Source organism: Pogona vitticeps, chromosome 4 (genome assembly GCF_051106095.1).
Source record: "Pogona vitticeps strain Pit_001003342236 chromosome 4, PviZW2.1, whole genome shotgun sequence".
NCBI classification, from domain to species: domain Eukaryota; kingdom Metazoa; phylum Chordata; class Lepidosauria; order Squamata; family Agamidae; genus Pogona; species Pogona vitticeps.
Window position 1 is genome coordinate 168,432,594 of NC_135786.1, and position 21,810 is coordinate 168,454,403.

The window sequence follows — 21,810 nt, forward strand, 5'->3', positions numbered from 1 at the left end:
ACTTCGGTATTCTTTCATACACTTCAGTGATACTAACGATCCAAGAAAGTACTGTATTATAAATTATGAGCCCAAAGGCTAAAGTAAAAACTTCTACTGAAGGGGTTGTATTTGACCCCTTGCTTGAAACAAAAGCATCAGAACCTCATGGAGAAGTGTCAAATAGTTAGAGCCAAGAGCTAGTCATGATGTACCTATAATATGAATTGTCGTCTGGAACAGAAATAGTAACAGAAAGCTTCCTGCAAACAGCACCACATTGACGGTAATCCTGTTGCATAGCTCCATGTGCAGAGCAGGAATGGTGTCACCGGCAGTGCCAGATTGCCACTGATTAAAGTCTTCATGGTGCAATAACAGAATTCACAAACCTTGTACACCACGTGACAAAGCCATGCGCATGCCAAAGTTACACAGCATGTCTTTAATCAGAAACCATCTGCCACAGTCACCATTCTCAATGCACAATCAGACAACACTCAGTAAGATTTCAGTCAATAAGTGGGGCTGCATATTAAGCAGCTCCTTATTTTATTCCAAAATACAAATCAAATACTTGGAAACCACAAGTAAAAAAATTAAGAAAAAAAAGATGTCACATAATAAGCTTTCAAAATTTTATCAGAAACAAGTGCTTGTAAACCCTCAACATATATACCTATAGATAGCATAAGTAGTTTTTTTAACAAGACTGTTGCATCTAGTACTGCTTCGTTGGGAAAATCTGGGTGTGTTTTAAAAAAAAAATGTGAAGATGAGATTGGACATTAACTATCCTGATATTTAAATGAAGATCTAAATTTTATTATGACCATCTAACCAGTTTTGATATTTTACCAAACATACAGCCCAAAAAATGTTTTAAGGAGATTTGTTACACAATTGTATAAAATCAATAGGCAGAAAAACTACACCATAAACAAAAACAAAGCTTCAGGTATACTATACTGTACCCCACTGCCACAATGAACAATCGCCCAAATGAATGAGGCACTGACTGCATTTGTGTAAAACTTAATGAACAGCATGCTACTGCATGTTGCCTGGACAGTCCTCTTCACTTCTCCTGAGTGAGAGTGGTAACAATATACAAAAACCAACCCTCTTCCCCAAAAAAGCTTAGCACTGTTCCTGAGCTGGTTGCTCCGTCAACAAACAGGAGCCTGAAATCAGTTTTTGATTTGTGGCCTGTTTAGTAGCAACATACCAGGAGAGTGGGTTTGTATGTAATGCTAAACTTTCTCTTCTCCATGAGCTCCTGGTTAACACAAGCATTCAAAGTAGCGAGAGGCTCACGCAACATGCATCAGTGCTGCTCAAGAACAGAAATACAGAATTCTCTAAAATTCTGTCATTGTTTTGTACAAATGTGGCCAGAGTATACTAATGTCACAAAAAACCCTAAACAGAGACAGTTCTGAAGTAATTAATTGCCTATTAGATGGTTTGTTTTTAAAGTTACACATCTGCTGATTCATACTGCAAGATTAAACTGTGCTTGACATTTTTAAGTTCAGACATATTAAAGCCCAAAAGCACAGATGGCTTAAGCTTTTTTATTGCCCTTAGGCAGGAGTATCTCTTTCTCCCAAAAAATGATGCAACATCAGCTTTCCATGCACACAAAATAGATGACAATAATTCCAACTCCTTTTTGGTGGGATATGGTTTCTTGTGAAAATAATCTGCAAGAAACTGTTTTTGGACTTCATTAGAGCTGTGCTGGAATGGCTTTGGATTTAACGCTAAAATATGCAGATCCTCAATCATAGGCTGTCCCTTAGTTTCACTCTTATGATCAGCCTTTTGTCGTTTAGAAGGCACAAAATTCACATCCTTTACTGGAACTTGGGCTGTACCACTGTTTATAATCAGGAACGGCTCATCGTCATTCTTTTGGTCCTCTGGAGCAGCATAAAGATGGTCAGATTGTTTCCTTTTGGCTGAAAGAGAACCAGCTTCATGTTTCTCGCCATTCACAAGAGGCAGCTCTTTCTTGTCACTGGGTTCCAGCTGCATTTTCACAGTCTCAGTGCTGTCTTTTGGAGCACTTCGGCAGCGGAGCAAATGCACAGCAATAGCAGTTAGAGTCATATTGCCAGTATATACACCACAGCAGTGGATGCACTTGAAAGCAGGAGACTTCAAAATGGTATGCACAGTTGGCATGATATGATGCCTTTCTTTCAAATGGATCTCATAAGCTTCCGCACTAGTGAAGGTACCATAACAAAAGGGGCAAGTTGAAACTTTTCTATTGCCCTTATTAGTTTCTGCAGTCTCATGCTGCAATTTAATGTACAGAGGAATAACTGTCCTTGAATTGACCCCAGCAAGTACTGCTAGGTGCACTTCTCTTTCACAAAGTTGTTCTTTTGCCGTAACAATAAAGTCGAAATGAGAAAAAAACAGATCACCTTCAGAGTCACTTTCAAGTTGGAACCCTTTGTCTTCATAGTCGGCATGTAGTTTCTTCCTTCCTTTATGAACAGTTCTGGTGTGCTCCACAAGGCCTTTTAAGTCATAGAAAGTACAGGTGCAGAACAGACAAGCTAATCCATGCGTAAAAATATGCTTTATTAGGTCATCTTCAGACAAAAAACATTTACAAGAAAAACACCGGACTGTCTTGTCTTTTAGCCATCTCAGGAAAGGTGCACAAGCTGCAACTTTGTCTGTTTCAAGGGCAATTTCTGGCTTTCCAACACTGAACTTGTGGGCTACTTGCATGTGCACCTGATAAACATTTGATGGGAAAAGCTCACTGCACACAGGGCAGGTCTTCCACTGCTTAGCCTGCTTAAGGGCCAGGCTCATAGCAGAAGCAGATGGAGAATTCTGGGCTGGGGTATTTGTGGAAGATGTTACTACAATAGAAGAAGGCACAGTAGCTGGAGCCTGAGAGAGCTCAGAAACTGGGCTAGATTGCACCAATTGGACAGGTACTTGAGGTGGTGAAACTGTTGTCATCCCATTACCTGGTGGCATAGGCAAAGCCACTGAAACTGGTGCTAGAGTGTATGTGGGTATCCCATTAACTTGCTTACCAGTTGGAATTAATTGTCTAAGTATAGGTCCTGCAGTAAGCATAGCAGCATTCTGAGAAACACCAGGTTTAACAGGCTGATTTATAGGGAGAACTCCAGGAGCAACAGGTTGATTGAACTGTAAAATTCCTGGTCCAACTGACTGGTTTACAGGAAGAACTCCTGGTGTGCCAGGATGATTGAACTGAAGAACCCCCGATGAAAGTGCCTGAGTCACTGGAAGAACCCCAGGATGATTCAAACTACCAACAGGCCGATTTACAGCAAGGACCCCTGGTGAAGAAGGTCTATTCATCGGAATACTGCCAGAACCAATGGATCTGTTCAGAGATCCAGGCGGCTGGGGCACAGGAAGAGTCCCTGGCACAACAGGACTGCTAAGGCTCCGTACTGACTGATTCACAGGAAGCAGGCTAGGCCCAACAGGCCGAGTGAATGAAATGACACCTGGAGGAACTCCTCGACTTATGTTCCCAGCAGACTGATTCAGGCAGAAAACCCTGGGCCTTACCGACTGTTTGAGGGGGAACCGATGGGGAACAAACATAGGCTGAGAAACTGTAGGCTGAAGAGCCGCACTGTTCTGACCTCCCAGGCGAGGATCGGACAGAAGCGCAATATGGGACTGAGCAACCGAAGTTGGAGGTGATGTATGTGCCATACTGTTGGAGGCACTTGAAATAGTAAGTGGTCCCACTGTTTTTGTTGGCACCATATTGTGATTTTGATTGAGTAGCGGAACTGAAAGCTGAACACATGATGTAGAAGCTGAGGCCACTGGCACAGTGGTAGGTATGAGGGGGGGCGTAGCTCTAGCTGTGGAAGGCTTGGGAGCAATATTGATGATCTGTAGTGATTTCCCCTGTCCTGGTTTTTTAGGCTGTACCAGAATGACAGGCCTCAATATATTCTCCAGATCTTTGTGGACTTCAGATGTCAAGACATGATATATCAAAGAATCCCGGCTGTTTGCAAAAGCATTGCACTTTTTACAGTAGTGATCAGTGAAATTTTCTTCACTTTCATCAGGCCTCTCCTCAAAATATGTGCTTATTAGGTTCGGGAAGTGGGTTACTAACACATGTTTCTTTGTATTATAGTACAGTGTATCTGAAAACTGACATTTCTGGCACACAAAGTTTATTGCTTCACTCCGGAACTGTCTCATGCCACCACTCACATTATAATTTTGTATCTTTTTCTTGGAGTGAAACATCCGTAGGTGTTTGCTGACTATTTTGGAATGAGAAGCAAATGCACATTCTGGACAAGGAACAACTAATTCTTGATCCATTTCATCTTCATGGCAACGGTTCAAGTGATTTTTGAAAGAAGAGAGAAATTTTGATGAGAATTTGCACAGGCTACAGCAATATGGATTTGTTCTGTATCTCTGCAAAACAGAAACAAAGAAAGTTGTTTCAGCAAAGATCCATGAAATGCATGTTTGTGACAGATGTTACGGAAAGTACAGAAATTCTGAAAGGCGCTCTTATCAGCTGGACAGAGAAGTTTCTTCAAGAAACTTTATATATATATTATATATACACAGAGAGAGAGAGAGTGGTGCCCCGCATAACGAGCGATTCATTTAACGACGAATCTGCACAGCGATGAGATTTTTGTGATCGCAAAAGTGATCGCACGATGTTTTAAATGGGTAAACATCACTTTGCGATGATCGGTAAGCGTTTCGCTTACCGATTATCGCATAACGATGTTTAAAAACAGCTGATTGGCGGTTCCAAAATGGCCACCCGCAGCTTTTTCGCGCCCTTTCCTCGCTTACCGGGCTGCGAAAATGGTGGCCGCATGGAAGATTTTCACTTTGAGTTTTTCCCCATAGGAAGGCATTAAACGTGTTTTAATGTGTTCCTATGGGGTTTTTTGCCCCGCATAGCGACGAATCTGTATAGCGACAATTTTTTTGGAACGGATTATCGTCGCTATGTGGGGCATCACTCTGTGTGTGTGTGTGTGTGTGTGTGTGTGTGTGTGTGTGTGTGTGTGTGTGTGTGTGTGTGTGTGTGTGTGTGTGTGTGTGTAAACCAATATCTTAGTACTTATTTGTATTATATATAATATAAAAAATACAAAATGGTTTTCTGCTGCTCATACTATTGAGATCCAGCAGAACGATTAGAATATGAATTATATACACAACTCAATATTTCAGAACCAAAAAAAGTAAGGGGATGGAGGTTGTTCACTGTATAATATAAAAAGCATACAGCCACTCAGGATTAAGAGTGATGCCAAATTCCCATGAACATTTGAGTCAGGAAAGGAAAAAGAAGAAATACAGTGGGGTCTCTACTTAAGAACTTAATCCGTATTGGAAGGTGGTTCTCAAGTTGAAAGTTCTTATGTTGAATCTGCATTTCCCATAGGAATGCATTGAAAACCATTTAATCCGTATCTGCTCTTTTCCGTCCATAGAAACTACAGTGGAACCTCTACTTAAGAACTTAATCCGTTTTGGAGTGGTGTTCTTAAGTTGAAACGTTCTTAAATTGAAGCAAAATTTCCCATAGGAATGGACTGAAAACCAATTAATCCGTTCTGGCTGTTTTTTTGTTATGTAGAGGTGCGTTCGTACATTGAAGTTGGTTAATACGTACTCTACCACTAGGGGGAGAATTTTTTTTTTTTAACCTAAGATGACCTAAGGTTAAAAAAAGAGCAGGAAAAGTTTTTTTTCCTGTTCTTATCTTGGATTTCTGTTCTCAAGTAGAAGCAAAATTTAGCAAATGGAGCTGTTCTTAAGTTGGATTGTTCTTAAGTAGGGACGTTCTTAAGTAGAGACCCCACTGTACATTCAACTGCTGGCTAGATTAGGCAGAAAAGGCGTATGTTATTAAAGAAAAGTATTCAGGAGTTATAACTGGCTCTGTGGATACTGACTATGCTAATGCCCACAACAAGTTCAACACAGCTACGTATACAGTTGCTGCAAAATGTCCAACAGCACACCTACAGCAACATTTTCTTTCAAAAGACTGAACAACTACCCAGGAGCTGAGCTATTTTACATTCATTTCTAAATGGAAAATACAAAATGGAAAAGAACAATGGGAGGTAGTGGTCACAGATTGCATTAATTTCAGTCAGTCAACTGGAAGCAAAAATCCAAGTCTTTTTATTCTAGAAAACAATAAGCTCTGATAAGATATGTTTAATTATTTCATTATCTAAGTCCCATTGATTCAAGGGGGATATTCTATTTTTGACTAAAATTGTACCATCACAACCATTATATTACCCCCCCCCATAACCCACATGAATCATACAATGTCCCACATGCCCAAGAGAGCTTTAGACTTATTTTACCAATCAGTACTCTCCCGTGACTGCATGGTGCTAGCTTTGGAAACTGAGGGAAATCCCAGAGGCAGCAAAACATATACCTTTTGCCTTGTTCATAAGCAAAAAGGTATAAAACAAATAGTATGTTGTAAGATCCAAATTCTTAGGCTCCCTTAAGCTGTTTCTGCGGATAAAAAGTCTTCTGAAAATTAATGATACATACCTTTCTTTTAGTGGCAAACTCCAAATGCGATACATCGTTCCAAGAAGTGTTGTAGAAATATTTTTCACCTGGGTCAAAATTTTTCAGAGTCTATGCAAAAAGCAAAGAACTGTAAGAATAGCGCATAACTAGCAAGAAATCCCATTTTAATAGTTACTTTAAATCATGAATATTATTCTGCTGATATAAACTGAACTAAAACTATTAACAAAAAATACTGAACAATAATAACCTTTACATCAGTGTATATTGAGGCCCAATACCAATAACAAACATGCCAAACTGTACGTTTCTTGATCACTGATTTGATTGTCTTTATTAAAGAACACATGGTAAAAGGTGTCTCTGTCAAAGATTCTAAATGAATAGTAAAGGACAGGGCTTGTAGTCACAAATCAGCATAAAACTGCTTGTAAGGTTGTTATCATTTGTGGCAAATGACAGAGAGATGGTGTTTCCTCAAGCTAAAAAGTCTCAGGACAGAATTGTCTTAAATAAAAGTCATATTAACTTATAACATGCAGCTGCAGATTGTATAATTCCACCCATTTCTTCCTGCAGCCCAGATCATTATTAGCTGAGTCATGGAGAAGCAGTGTTGGATCCAGACTGAGCTTGCTACCCTAAGAGTAGGAAGCTTTCTTCAATGTCAAGCAGGGAACCTCCCTGTTATCTCTGATCAGTCTCTAGATATAAGAGGCATATAACACCCCACTCTTTAAATACTTTTCAACTTTAAAACACAAGGTATGTAGATCATCTCGGGAAACATGGAAATCGAAGGGTTCTTTTAGAAATCCTCTCTTCCTCTGTATTGGAATGACAAGGAACTTTAGCCCTTCCATCAGCCTTAGCCAAAGTAGTTAATATGTGGGAAAATGGAAGCTGTGGCACAACACCTGGAGGGGCTTGTTCTATCCCTGCTGTTATATGGTAGTCTGTGATTTACTTATGAGTATATGCCAAAGAATTCAGCTGCATTTTGAGGTGTGCATTTTGCACACCTGGTAGGATAATGTCCAAATGGTAAGAATTATGTGTGTTTGAGTTATTAACAGGAATAAAACTCTGAGCTCACACACAGGCATGTGTTAAGCCTCCTTTCCTTTGATGGGAGGGGGACATATTTTATTAAAGAACAAGTGATTACAATGAATGCAGGCAACAATGACACCCGCTTTTTGCATTTTCTCTCTCACTTACAGACCCAAAAGGCATCTTTCCACAAATACTTGCTTGAGAGCTTGGTCTACCACAACAGTTCCTGCTTTGTCCCCAACCTGGTAGGTACTGAGGCAGTTTAGACACACCACAAAACCAAACTACTAGCATCCTTCTTTCATAGCAAGTAACAACTCTCCCCTCCCATTCTGGTGTGGGAAGATCATTTCAGCTAAACTGGGAATAGGGAAAAACCTTTTTTCTTTGCATAACTCAACACAGAATCTAGGATCCTGTTAACAGGATTACCTACTGAAGACAATATATTTGATAACTTGACTACAATGAAATTTTGTTTTGTTCTTTACCTGAAGTAACTCCCGGCAGCTATCACGCCCAATATCTACAAGAATGCCCTTGACTTTCTTCCGAGCCTTCCTTATGCTATCCAGATTTTGCACAGGAATTTGAAACATGTTGAATTGTATCTGGAAGACACAAAGTGACACAACAATGTACAAAGAACAAGTGTATACAGAGGTGCCTTGACTTACGAAGACTCTGACCTACGAACAGTTTGACTTATGAACAGCTCCGGCCGCAAAAATTTGCTGACTTGTGGCTGGAGCTTTGACTTACGAACGGAAAAAGGCAGGGAGAAAAGGCGTGAAATTCAAACTGTTGGTGGCAAAAAAGCTGCTTCTTTGTAGCTCTTTTGCCCCATTAGAGCAGGAGGTCAGGGAACTTTTTTACTTCTGCCAAGCAGGAGAAGAAAAGAGAGGCGGGGCGGCTCCAGATTGCTGCCAGGCACAGGAAGCTGGTACGCTCCCTGCCCATCCCTGGTGAGGATCTACTCGGGAGTAAAGTCCATGGCAGGCATGGGTCTACTCGGGAGTAAGGGCCATGGAAGGCCCTGGGTAGGAAGGCGTGGGTTGGAGGGGCTCCGTGGACAGGGCATACAGCAGCGGCATAGGAGGAAGAAGGAGAATCAGCCGGGTGCCGGTGCTTTGGAAGCCCAGAAAGCCTCCACAGAGGCTTCAGACTTGGTAAGGTGCTGCTTTTTCCTTTTAAAAAAAGTTTTTCTGGGTGGGTTTTGGAGGGTAGGTTTGGGCTGGGGGGTTACAGTTCTATGTTGGGTTTGTTTTGTTTTTCAGTCCCAGTGTGAGAATTGCACCAATGTTTATTTTTGGATTTGTTTGTTTTTTGTTTTTTGCCGTCTCAGCGTGGGACTTGCAGTGTTTTAATTTTAATTTGGGGGGGGGTATTTTTTCTTCGGCCGGAATGGATTAATCAGTTTTCAATGCATTCCTATGGGAAATGGTGCTTTGACTTATGAACTTTTTGACTTACGGCCACCGTTCCAATACGGATTAAGTTCGTAAGTCAACACACAACTGTATATCAGAAAATTAAAAACAAAAGAACCCAAATCTTGTGTAGTTATGCTGGCAAAACAAAATTACAGTACAGTGGTGCCTCGCTTAACGATTGCCTCACTTAACGAAGAATTCACTTACCGATGGGTTTCTCTGAGGAATTTCCCCCATCGTTTAACGATGTTCTCTATGGGGGATTTTCACTCAACGATGTCTGTTTTCGCTCCTGTAAAAGTGTCTTAAACTGTTTGAAGCCTGTTTTAAATACTTGCAATCATTAGCCCACCTCCTGAAACCTATGCAAACTTAATTTGGTGTTGTTCTGAGTCTTCGTTAATTTTTGGTGAATTTTTTAATTCTCCACTGAAAGCCATTGAACAACACCAAATTAAGTTTGCATAGGTTTCAGGAGGTGGGCTAATGATTGCAAGCATTTAAAACAGGCTTCAAACAGTTTAAGACACTTTTACAGGAGCGAAAAGGGACTTCGCAAACCAATTCAGATGCACTGAGTCGGCTTCAATGCATTTCAATTGGGGAACCGCGTTTCACTCAACGATGTTTCCTATGGCAATTTTCACTTAAGGACGGCAATCAGTTCCAATTGGAACGGATTAACCGGTTTTCAATGCATTCCTATGGGAAATGGTGTTTCACTTAACGATGTTTTCACATAATGATTTTTTTAATGGAACCAATTAACATCGTTAAGTGAGGCACCACTGTATATAACTCATAGTTGCAAACTGTTGCTAATAAGTGAGTCCCTGCTTGGACTTCTCACTGCATGCCAGTCAGGTGGCTTGGTACGTAACCAGGGACTCAAACAGGACTTTGTTAATTAGCAACCAATTGCTGCTGCAGGTTATACCATTTCTCTTTTGTTAAAGCACACAAGAGGACTTTAGCCTATGTATTATTTGAATTTCTAACTGCATAATTTCAATATTGATGGTTTTATATTTTAGCAAATCAAGATATTTCTTCATTAATTTCCAGAATGCAACCTATTACCATTATGAACAGTTTAATATTTACCACAATTAGTACCCAGTCATGTGGGGAGATGCATGAACTGCATTGTGGCTTGCACAATCTGAACATTTAAAGAAATTCACAACTCTACTTCTGCAAATATATTACATTTTAAATTCTTTATTATCCAAAGGGGAAGAGGGAGTGGGGTTTCTATTTTCTAACTAGAAAAGAAAGGAATTCCAATAAAAATACAGTGGTGCCTCGCGTAGCGATGTTAATCCGTGCAGATAAAAACACTGCTAAGCGATAACATCGCTAAGCAAAAATGAAAAGCCTATAGAAATGCATTAAAATGCGATTAATGCATTCCTATGGGCTAAAAACTCATCTTTAAGCGAAGATCCTCCATAGGGGCGGCCATTTTTGGTGCCTCTTAAGCGAGGAAACACAGTGGGCGGCCATTTTGTTTACCCGGCGGCCATTTTGAAACCACTGATCAGCTGGCCGAAAATGAAGGCTTTGCTATGATCGCTTCCCTGCGATCATCGCAAAGCAAAATTTCCCCATAGGGACCATCGCAAAGTGATCACTTTTGCGATGGCAAAAAGTCCATCGCAAAGCGATTTCATCGCTATACGAGGCACCATTGTATATTTTCCAGTGGATAGTACTGTACTATGAAACAATACCTATCGGGAAGTGCACAGGAAATGCTGTCCAATCTGTTCTACGCAACCTGGGGATGCTCTTGAATCTAGCACAGCTTCTGGATGTTAAGTGGCAGTGGTCACAAAGAGCACTAATCCAACTTCAGCTGACGTACGAGTTATACTCTTTTCTAAAAAAGGTGGACCTGGCCACAGAAATGCATGCTTTAATATCTTACAGACCATGTAAAACCAGTCTGGAAGTCATCGGATTTATAAAAACCAACATCCAAGGCAAATGAAAGTCTTCTCTTCTAGGAGTCTACAGGAAATGTGTGCTCAGTATCTAAGCCCCTACTGTATGTCCCATCTCCTAACCCTAAATGTTCTCTCTTAACATTAAATGCACTTTTCTGTAGTATCAATCTCTCTGCGGAGCTCCATCCTCAGAGAGGTCATGTTAAATTCTTTGTCAGACAACTGAAAGAACAACACTACTCTTCTTAATTATTAAGTTTTATTATGAGTTTTATTATGTTTTAATTGGTTTTATTCCTTCACTGTAGCACCTAAAGAGTTCATTGACTGGAGAAGTGGCTCAAATATAGTCTAAATTAATATTTAAACAAGAGTGACATAGTTAATATACTTTATTAATAAGCTGCATCTTTATAAGCTACCTCTTGGGTTGTTGCCTTGACAAATAAGAAATGTACCCTCTAAAGACTGCTACCTGAACGTTACTGCTATGGCAATTTAATAATGGCAAAAATTTTGTGTACAGTCAAGCATTGAGAAATTCACAACAAAGTGGTAGCTGTAGCCATCAAGCAGTTCTGCAGATACTCTGCTCAGCCAGTTACACAATCAATTAAGCAATTAGGCATCTAGTGCTGAAGTTCTGGGCCTCTATGTGAGCCTCTACAAACGTAACTTTACATTCTGTGAAACATAACAGGAATTCAATCAGTGACAGTGTTGATGATAATTTAATACTGTGTGTGCCTATTAGTCATGGGCACTTAATACTGGTATCTAGGGATATGAAATACAAACCATGGTACCACAGGTGCTGCTGTAGTCCAATTCCCACCCCCAGAACCGGCCAGCCCACTCAGCAGGCTCCGTGCGGTATTGGAATCCTCCTTTGGCAAAGTCGTGCCAATCCTGGCAGGAGCCAGGACAGCCTTTCACCACCTCCCTACACAGCTGACCACTTCAGTGGAGGCATGATGGGGAATCTCCCTGCTCCGCCAATGAGTGGTTGGCTGTGCAGGGAAGTGGGGAAGGGCCAGCCAAGCTCCTGCTGGGATTGGCATGCCTCTGCCAAAGGAGGATCCTGGCACTGCATGGAGCCCAACAAGCCAGTTCTGGGGGTGGGAACTGGAGCACTGCAGCACCTGTTGTGCCACAGTTCATATTTCATATCTCTAGATACCAATACGAAGTGCCCCTGTGTAGTGCCTAAACATTTCACACTAAATTAAAAGCAACAGTGATTACTACAGGGACGTATAACGCAGGGATATCACACAACTCACCAATGCAAAGTTATTACCAACTGAGTATTATCAAATGCCCCATAAAATCAAGAACGTTATTTTATTGGTAACTGCCTTCCAAATGCAACCAGCTGCCATCTGAAAACAAGGCATGATTGAAAGTATGTTTTGTAACATATCCTGCACACATTTCCCCCAAATAAACTATCTATATTTTTAAATCTTGGATTTTCGCATGTTATTGGTTTTATTGTTTTTAAATCTTGTTATGCCACCCAGAGTAGACTGTCTGTCTAGATAGGCAGGGTATAAATCTAATAAAATAAATAATTTATCTTCAACTGATCTTGTTTCTAAACAATATAAAATGCAATGCCGTAAGAAATATTTCACATCTGAGAATCTTTCTTAAGATTGAGCACACTTGCCTGTGATTTTTCCCTCACACTTGCTTGCCAATAATTTCAAAATTTTTGAAGTATTATATATAGACAGAATTTAATAGAATCAAACGTTTCCAATGTTATGCATACCTAAAAGAAGTTTAAAACATGCCCATGCCACCAAACCCTGTATGCCTGCTTGGCTATCCATGAATGTTCAGTTCCTTTTAAAAACATTGCTACATATTATTATCCAGAAAATGCCAACTCTACTCTCCCTCCTGCCATAGTAGATTCCACAAGCATGTGTTACACAAGGTATTCACTTTTCTCTCCTGAGTTTAGTGTAAAAACCAGAAATCTCTTCAGGAAAATTGGAGATATTAAAGGAACATTTTGTGCAAAGATGGACATGATAAAGGACAAAATGGTAGGGACCTAACAGAAGCAGAAGACATCAAGAAGACGTGGCAAGAATACACAGAGGAATTATACCAGAAAGATTTGGATGTCCCGGACAACCCAGATAGTGTGGTTGCTGACCTTGAGCTAGACATCCTGGAAAGTGAAGTCAAGTGGGCCTTAGAAAGCATGGCTAACAAAAAGGCCAGTGGAGGTGATGGCATTCCAGGGGAACTATTTAAAATCTTAAAAGATGATGCTGTTAAGGTGCTACACTCAATATGCCAGCAAGTTTGGAAAACCCAACAGTGGCCAGAGGATTGGAAAAGATCAGTCTACATCCCAATCCCAAAGAAGGGCAGTGCCAAAGAATGCTCCAACTACCTTACAATTGCACTAATTTCACACACTAGGAAAGTTATGCTCAGAATCCTCCAAGGCAGTCTTCTGCAGTATATGGACCGAGAACTCCCAGAAGTACAAGCTGGACTTTGAAGGGGCAGAGACCAAATTGCTAACATGCACTGGATTGTGGAGAAATCCAGAGTGTTCCAGAAAAACATCTACTTCTGTTTCATTGACTATACAAAAGCCTTTGACTGTGTGGACCACAGCAAACTATGGCAAGTCCTTAAAGTAATGGGAGTGCCTGATCACCTTATCTATCTCCTGAAAAACCTATATGTGGCACAGGAAGCAGGCATCTTTTAATTTCATGGCTGCTGTCACCACCTGCAGTGATCATGAAGCCCAAGAAAGTATAATCTGTCACTGCCTCCATATCTTTCGCTTCTATTTGCCAGGAGGTGATGGGACCAGTGGCCATGATCTTCATTTTTCTGATGTTGAGCTTCACACTGTATTTTGCACTCTCCTCTTTCACCCTCATTAAGAGGTTCTTTAATTTCCCCTCACTTTCTGCCATCACAGTGGTATCATCTTCATATTGGAGGTTGTTCATATTTCTTCTGGTGATCTTAATTCCGGCTTTGGAATCCTTCAGTCCGGCCTTTCGCATGATGTAGTCTGCATATAAGTTAAATAAGTCAGGGGACAATATACAGCCATGTCGTACTCCTTTCCCAATTTTAAACCAGTCAGTTGTTCCATATCCAGTGCTAACTGTTGCTTCTTGGAAGGAAAGTGATGACAAACCTCGACAGCATCTTAAAAAGCAGAGATATCACCTTGCCAACAAAAGTCCGAATAGTCAAAGCTATGGTTTTTCCACTACAGTGGTGCCTCGCATAATGTGCGCCCTGTTTAACAACGAATCCGCATAGTGATTCATTTTTTGCGATCACAAAAGTGATCGTTTTGCGATTTTTCCCCATAGGCTCCTGGCGGGCGCTCCGCCGCCGCCAATGCTTGGAAGCGCTGGCCTGCATTTTCGCGGCCAGCGCTTTGGAGCGGCCTCGGGGGAGGGCTCCGCCGCCACCGCTCGGAAGTGCTGGCCGGGCGCGGGGCGGCTCCAAGCGGCGGCGGCAGGGTGGGGTAGGGGGTCCGGATGGCTTCCAGTGCTTCCGAGCCTATCCCAGCCAGTCCGAGCATGGCTGGGATAGGTGGGTGTGGCGCAGCTCCAAGGAGGAAGGCCAGATCAGCTCCTGCCTTCCTTCCCCACTGGGCACCTCCTCCGCTGCTGCAAGCACCATCGGGGCAGCCCTTTAGGAGCAGCCGGGCTGCGGGGAAGAAAGGCAGAAGCCGATCCGATCTCCCCACCACCACCATCAGGCGCAGCACTTTCGGAGACGCCTCCTGGTGGGGGAAAAAGACCGGATCAGCTCCTGCCTTTCTGCCCTGCCGCCCGGCTGCTCCCAAAGGGCTGCCCCGATGGTGCTTGCAGCAGCAGAGGAGGTGCCCGGTGGGGGAGAAATGCCAGATCGGCTCCTGCCTTCTCCCCCTGAAAGCCATCCGGACCCCCCTACCCTGCCGCCGCCGCCAATGGGAGCCTTCTGAGCTCTCAAAGGGCTTTCTCCAATGTCGGGGGGGGAAGCCCTTTGAGAGCTCGGAAGGCAAATGTCGGCGACCGGCGGTGGCTTCGGGGTCCTTCCAAAGCCACCGCTGACCGACCGCCGACATTTCCCCCCAGTTGAGCAGTGGGGCTTCGAATGCCAAACGGCCCATTTTCTGCCAGCTGATCGGCGGTTCCAAAATGGCCACCCGCTGTGTTGCCTCGCTTTAGAGGCACCGAAAATGGCCACCCCTATGGAGGATCTTCGCTCAATGGTGAGTTTTAAGCCCATAGGAATGCATTAATCGTGTTTTAATGCATTTCTATGGGCTTTTTTGTTCCGTTTAGCGATGTTTCCGGATAGCGACGATTAATCCGGAACGGATTAACGTCGCTATGTGGGGCACCACTGTAGTGATGAATGGAAGTGAGAGCTGGACCATAAAGAAAGCTGAATCCCAAAGAATTGATGCTTTTGAATTGTGGTGCTGGAGGAGGCTCTTGAGAGTCCCCTGGGCTGCAAAGAGAACAAACCTATCAATTCTGAAGGAAATCAACCCTGAGCGCTCACTGGAAGGACAGATCCTGGAGCTGAGGTTCCAATACTTTGGCCATCTCATGAGAAGAGAAGACTCCCTGGAAAAGACCCTGATGTTAGGAAAGTGTGAAGGCAAGAGGAGAAGGTGACGACAGAGGATGAGATGGTTGGACAGTGTCATTGAAGCTCCTAACATGAATTTGACCCAACTTCAGGAGGCAGTGGAAGACAGGAGGGCCTGGCGTGCTCTGGTCCATGGGGTCACAAAGAGTCGGTCACACCTAAACAACCACAAATATCATACTCATACTTTGCAGAGAGAACCATGGTTCTCTCTGCAAAGAGGACACAAAACTGCCAGGAGGGTCCAGGATTAATGTCAGAGAAGGAGGTGGAGCCCTGCTCACCAGCCAGCCTGTTGCCTAGGTTGCAGAATTTTTATTTATTTAATTTATATCCCGCCTATCTGAATCACATAGGACCACTCTAGGCGGTATTTATTTATTTATTTATTTAATTTATATCGCCCAATCCTACTCAAGGACCAACAATCTTCCTCACCTCTATCATAATTCACTATTGAACTAAAACACTATTGTGAAAAAGATAACTTTTGTGCATAAACAGAGAACTTGACATTTTTACAGAGACGGGAAAACTGCAGCATTTATAAGCTCCAAGGTGGATGGGAAAAAAGACTGCTACAGCTAATCACCTGGAGAAATAAGTAATACACATTTCCATTTAAATTAATGCACCAGTTCCACTCTGTAACAGATTCAGTAAAAATATTTCTGGAGCATGTCTATACTACTACCACCACCCAACCCATGTCCTGATTCTTTTTCTGCACTTTGTGGCCCTTGAGAACTGTGATCCGAGAGAGGGGAAAAAGGTGTGGGTGGGTTGCCCATAACTCTGCCCCTTGCTGAGCTCCCTCCATTGGTTTGGGTGCTGGCTGGGGTCTTGCCTGAGCTGCTTGCCTGGTAGTTTTATGCTGAAGAAATCATGGAGAAGAGTCCATTCAGACTGGAGCTTAGTGCCTGCTCTTCTTTTCAAAGTTTGCCCTGCGAACCTAGTGCCCTCCTCTAGATCATTTCTACTTGTATAGACAGGAAGCAGGAGAGTGCATGCACATGGCAGAACCTTCTTCCTATTGCCTTTTACACAGAAGTCCAGCATTTGCCAAATGCAGTGGCAACTGTGTGAGACAGAAGGAGAGAGGGATACCCCACTCGCTGGAGAGCCGTCCCTCTTCCACAACGAGGATAAGGAGGCAAGACCCCAGCCAGCACCCAAACCAATGGAGGGAGCTCAGCAAGGGGCAGTGATAGAGGAACTGAGTGAAAGAATGCAGAAAACAACGATGGAGGAGGTCCAAGAGGAAAGGGCGGGAAAGGAAAGGAAAAAGAGGGTGGAGTCTGAGGCAGGAATAGGGGAGGTAAAAAGGAAGGAAGGGCAGTTGCTGCCAGGCTGGGAATGGGTGCGGATGGAGGATCCCTGGACTGGATCATGGGAAAGCCTGAGAGTGCCTAAGGAGGAGGCGGACTATAGAAGAAGGGAGATCCCACCCAGACCCTCATATTGGGGAGAAGCTGAAGCGAGAGAGTGGAGAAGAAGACTAAGAGAAGAAATGGAGAGAGTTGAGAGGGAAAGGAAGGAAAGACTGGAATGGAGGATAAGAGAGATGAGGAGGAAGTTACAGGGCAGACCCTGGGAGAATCGAGACCCAGAGAAACGAGCCCTGTGGACTGATGCCTGGGATGACGAGACTGTGCAGACCATAAAAGACTGGGTTCCTTCGGATTTGCCAGGACCATGGAACGCTAGTCATGGGAATTCGTTCGTGTTCAAAGACTGAAAACCCTTCAGGACCCGTTGGCAGAAGGAGACAAGCTTCAAGATCATGTTATGGACACTCATTTAAGGTTAAATACACCAATAAATGTTTCACTTATTTTGAAGCAACAAAAATCTGCTGGTTTCTTTGAGTCAAACATGGAGCCCAAAACTGAACCCTCACAAACTGCAGCAGCAAATTGGGCAAATACCCCTGGGCAGCACTGGCAGGCAGAGTGGAGCAGCAGATGGCCTGTGGTGGGTGGGAACTGTGCCAACAGCATGAGTGAGTGAGCACAATCTTGGAGTTAGTGGTTGGAAGAATAAAGAGGAAGGAGGATGGGCAGCACATTGAAACATGGTATACCTAGTACTGTGAGCACAGCATGCCATTCTCTTACTTGAAGTAGACTTCAGGGAAGCCCAGCAATGGTAGGCTGACCTTAAGGAAAATGTTTTTTCCTACAGATCAAGAGGACAGGCCCCTGCGATGCTTGTCAAGATACAGTAGTGTCTCAGAACAGCCTGCCTTATTGTTGCAGTGGTGAGGGACCTGCTCATACTGCTGTTTGAGGTGCTATGAACATTGCTGGTTTCTTCCTGCTTTATGTGACCCGGGGTCAATGCTAGCTGGACCTCCTACACTAGCTGCTGCATTTGATGGCAAGTTGGCTGGCATGCCCCCCTTGCTGCTGCTTAACATATTGTCAGCTGTTTGTTTTGAAGGCCCAAGAGTGGAGTAGGTTCTTTAGCTTGTTGGCCAGGGCCATCACTTCAGGCTAAAATTGTTATCCCTCTAAAAAAAGTAAAGCATGTTGTTTATATACCATCCCATAGTGCTTAAAGCACTCTCTGGGAAGTTTACAATTATGGAGGTTACACATTGCTCCCACCCACCCCCAAGCGAGCTTGGCACTGAATTTACCAACCTTGGAAGGATAGAAGACTGAGTCAACCTTGAGCTGAACCTGGGTCGTGAGCAGAGTTTTTGGCTACAGTACTGCAGTTTAGCCACTGCACCATGAGCATCCTCTATGGAATTACCCCATCCACCTAGATCAGTGGTTCCCAACTTTGGGTCCTCAGATGTTCTTGGACTAAAACTCCCAGAAGCCTTCACCACTAGCTGTTCTGGGCAAGATTTCTGGGAGTTGTAGTCCAAGAAATATCTGGGAGCCCAAGGTTGGAAATCACTGTTTCAGAGGATGGACCTCTTTAGGAGTTCCTGCCACAATTGCATGGTCAACTGTACTCACAGATGGGTCGGGTAGAAGGGACATGTAATAATCCTTGCTGGGCAGAAAACAGAACAGCCAGCTATTATAAATGACAAGGAAAAGCATGAGAATCAAGCATATGGAAATGAGGGCAGGGTAGAAGCCCATATCCTGCGAAAGGGATCATGGAAAGGGTTAAACAAAGATATGTATAAGGTAGTAGACAAGGGAGTGTTCGCTGTTAAAAAAAGAATGTAGAGGATCGGATAAACCTGGAGTTTAGCAGTGTGCAAACATACCATCCCTATTCATTTTTATTTAAATAACACCTACTATGGAAATTGGTTATATCCTTTGCATTTATTTTTGAAGTAATTTTTGTACATGTTTATTTTTAATTACACATTTAACATCTGGGAATTAAAAATCAAAGACGGCATTATGCCAAAAAAAAAAGTTTCAGAATCAGTGTTCTAAAGCCATTCTTACTGAACCATCTGAACTACTGTGAATGCTTAAACACAACAAACATGAAGACATTTTACAAACTAGCAGATCTAAGCCATGTTACAGATTTGCACTTTTTTCTAAATCAAAGATTAGCAACCTTTTTGCTCCAAGGCTGCATGCACAGGTGAACAGGAAGGCTGCCGAATGTTGGTGGTGTGCATGGCCATGGCTAGCACCCCTATTCACACACACACAAGGGAGATCTGTGATATGAATACAGAAGCTGTAGCTCCTCTCCTAAAGCCTGCCAAACAATTTACATGCTAGGAGGGCTCTTTAATCTCTGGCAAGGACATCCATCCATCCATCCCTTGAAGGCCTTCAAGGGCTACACTTTGCTACATGTATTCTACACAATGTTTTCCACAACCACTTCTAAATTTCCAACTCAGTTCATGCTTTACATTATACTGTACATGGGACTTTCTATTCAACCAACAACAGAAGGACAACACACATATTTTCTAACTTTCTAGGGAAGCCTGTTTCCGTACAACTCACCAGCAGCTTCAGATGCTTCTAAAATATTACTGACAAATGAGATGAACTCTACATAAAGACTACACAGAACAGAATGTCTATTCTATTCAGCACTACTACTGGGGGAGAGGGAGTGCTACCTTAAGTTGAAAGTGTTTAGGAGGCTGGGATAACTTCTGTCATCAGTTTTACTTCCTTCTAGTTGGCACTTCCATTCACACTGTGAGACTCTGTTATTTTTTGCTCACCATGTAACCCAGTAGTTCTCAACTTTGAGTAACTCAGGTGTTCTTCGAATGCACTTCCCAAGCGCCTTCACCACCAGCTGTGCTGGCCAGGGGGTTTCTGGGAGCTGTAGTCCAAGAACACCTGAGTTACCCACGATTGGGAAGTCCTAGTCTAGGCCACCACTCATCAAGGAATTCTCCAAGCAGTTCACAGAAGAGTACAATATACCATTAAGAGAGAAAAGGCAGTCATTTCTTTGCCTTTGCAAAAGTTAGCCAAGGCTTGCAAGTCTCAGATGTTACAAACTCTTTAACTTTCAACTTGGGTATAAGAAAGCTCACAATCACTTTGAACTATACTGCTGGGATATCAGTCATCAGACAGGCATTCCCATTTATGGATGGGAATGTAGGTCAGTTAGTGGGGGAAAATCAGATGATACCTGCTATATGAAAGATAAAACAGCTTGCATCAATTACTATGGACTGCCCAAACCCAGTTGTGCCCTAGCAGACATCTACCAAGCAAGAATGCAAAATACCTAAAGTTAGGCATCTACCAATCCTCAACTATGGGAGCTAATGAAGTATCACAAAATACAAGCGACTCGCATACAAACAGCACCAGCTCCAACATGAATACCACTTCCTAATTTTTACTCTTATCATCTCTTTCTACAATAAACAAACCGTTCACCATCTCTCAAAACGAATTTCGCAGTTGTGACCACGGGGTAGAATAGACACTTCTTCCGCCCTTGTGTCAAAAGAGCTGGAATGTTTTTTCTCTAATCGCTCAAGTTTTAAATGAAGGAAAGCCAACGAGGGAGACGAGGTGTTGTGTGATGGAGGAGGAAAGCAGAGGCTGCCAGGAAACGGCGCGACCCTGTCCGCCCCGCAGCGCCGAGCGGGCACGAGAGAGGGGGACACCCTGCGTTGCATCCGCGGCGGGAGAGTCCCTGCTCCCGACCAACGCGCTTTCCAGCGGAAGGTGGCGGGAAAAAGAGCAGGACGCCCCCATGAGGCTGGTCGTGGCCTCCGGCTTGGCCAGCAGCGCCCCGAGAAGGTGCGTGGAAATGACAACGGGAGCGCCCTGGGTTTGCTCTGTGCTTGGCGGACCGCCGCCGGCAGAAGGGAGGGGGGGGCCGCGGCCAAGACCAGGCGCCGGGTGCACCTACCTGTCCGGGCTGTAGAGAGCGCCCCCTGCCTGCTGCCCGCCGCCTCGTCGCTTGCGCCTCCCTAAGACACGCGGGCGCTTTGCCGCTCCCGCCGCAACCTGGGCCGCCTCCTCTTGTTCCTCCGGCTGCTGCTGCCGCTTGGTCGGAGGGTGGGTCGGTCACTCACTCGGCGGCCGCCCCGCCCGGCTCCACCTACGAGTTTCGACCTGCAGCCCCAGCTCAGAGCCCGGGCAGTAGCAGCAGCAGCATCGCCGGCCGCAGCAGCATCTTTGCTCTGCTGCCAGCCTGCCCGACCGCGCACTAACGACCGGGCGCCACTCCACACCACTACTAAAGTCCCGCTCCCATCTACCTCCCACCTCCGGCTACTCCTCCCTCCTTCCAGAGCCAGAAAGAGAAAATGGCGCTCGATTTGTCCCAGGAAATGACGTTCCCGCTCATTTGCATATTACTGAGTTGACCAATGGGGAGACACTTGGTCCAAGACTCCCATTGGCTCCCTCCATCAGCACCAATTCTGCAGGAGGATGGTGTTAAAAGTATAGCTTCTTGGGAGCTCCCCAGGAGTCCTTTTAGAGTTTTCCTTTAGCCTCAATCACTCACCTGTTGCCTCTACTTTCTTTTTCTTGCCTTGACATATCTTCCACAAACAAAAGTAGAAACTCCCGCGTGAATTTGTCTTGTGACGTCATCATGAAGGGGCGTGGCTCTATGACGTCACTCCACGTGATGCCATCACGTGCTCATTCAGCAGTGCTCTTGCTTATTTGCATAGAATGTTGTGGAAGCTTTATGTGTATCAGTATGGTTCTGAAGTCCCCCCTCACATCCAACAGCCAATGAAA

General features: G+C 43.8%; 1 protein-coding gene and 1 long non-coding RNA gene across 3 annotated transcripts; one reads left to right on the forward strand and one right to left on the reverse strand.

The window, feature by feature from the left end:
• Positions 1-488: 488 nt before the first annotated feature.
• Positions 489-21,708, reverse strand: ADNP2 (ADNP homeobox 2). Of its 2 annotated transcripts, none has more exons than XM_020781593.3 (4): positions 21,569-21,708; positions 8,106-8,225; positions 6,577-6,666; positions 489-4,440 (listed from the first exon to the last, which is right to left on the reverse strand). In XM_020781593.3, the coding sequence occupies exons 2-4, from the start codon at positions 8,211-8,213 to the stop codon at positions 1,459-1,461; spliced, it is 3,180 nt and encodes a 1,059-aa protein (XP_020637252.3). In that variant the 5' UTR covers positions 8,214-8,225; positions 21,569-21,708; the 3' UTR covers positions 489-1,458. The 2 variants fall into 2 exon arrangements, with proteins under 2 accessions (XP_020637252.3, XP_020637251.3); XM_020781592.3 differs by lacking the exon at positions 21,569-21,708 and adding an exon at positions 20,966-21,388.
• On the forward strand, positions 6,662-12,461 carry LOC140706885 (uncharacterized). Its single transcript, XR_012086794.2, has 2 exons — positions 6,662-7,859; positions 10,980-12,461. It is a non-coding gene; the product is annotated as an uncharacterized LOC140706885 (long non-coding RNA).
• Positions 21,709-21,810: the final 102 nt, after the last annotated feature.

Bases quoted from the DNA above. Each gene is read 5' to 3' on its own strand.
- ADNP2 (XM_020781593.3), bottom strand. From the start codon at position 8,213: ATGTTTCAAATTCCTGTGCAAAATCTGGATAGCATAAGGAAGGCTCGG. The intron at 6,667-8,105 runs GTAAAGAACAAA...CTTTTTGCATAG, and splicing joins GCTGCCGGGAGTTACTTCAG to ACTCTGAAAAATTTTGACCC. The intron at 4,441-6,576 runs GTATGTATCATT...TCTGTTTTGCAG, and splicing joins AGTTTGCCACTAAAAGAAAG to AGATACAGAACAAATCCATA.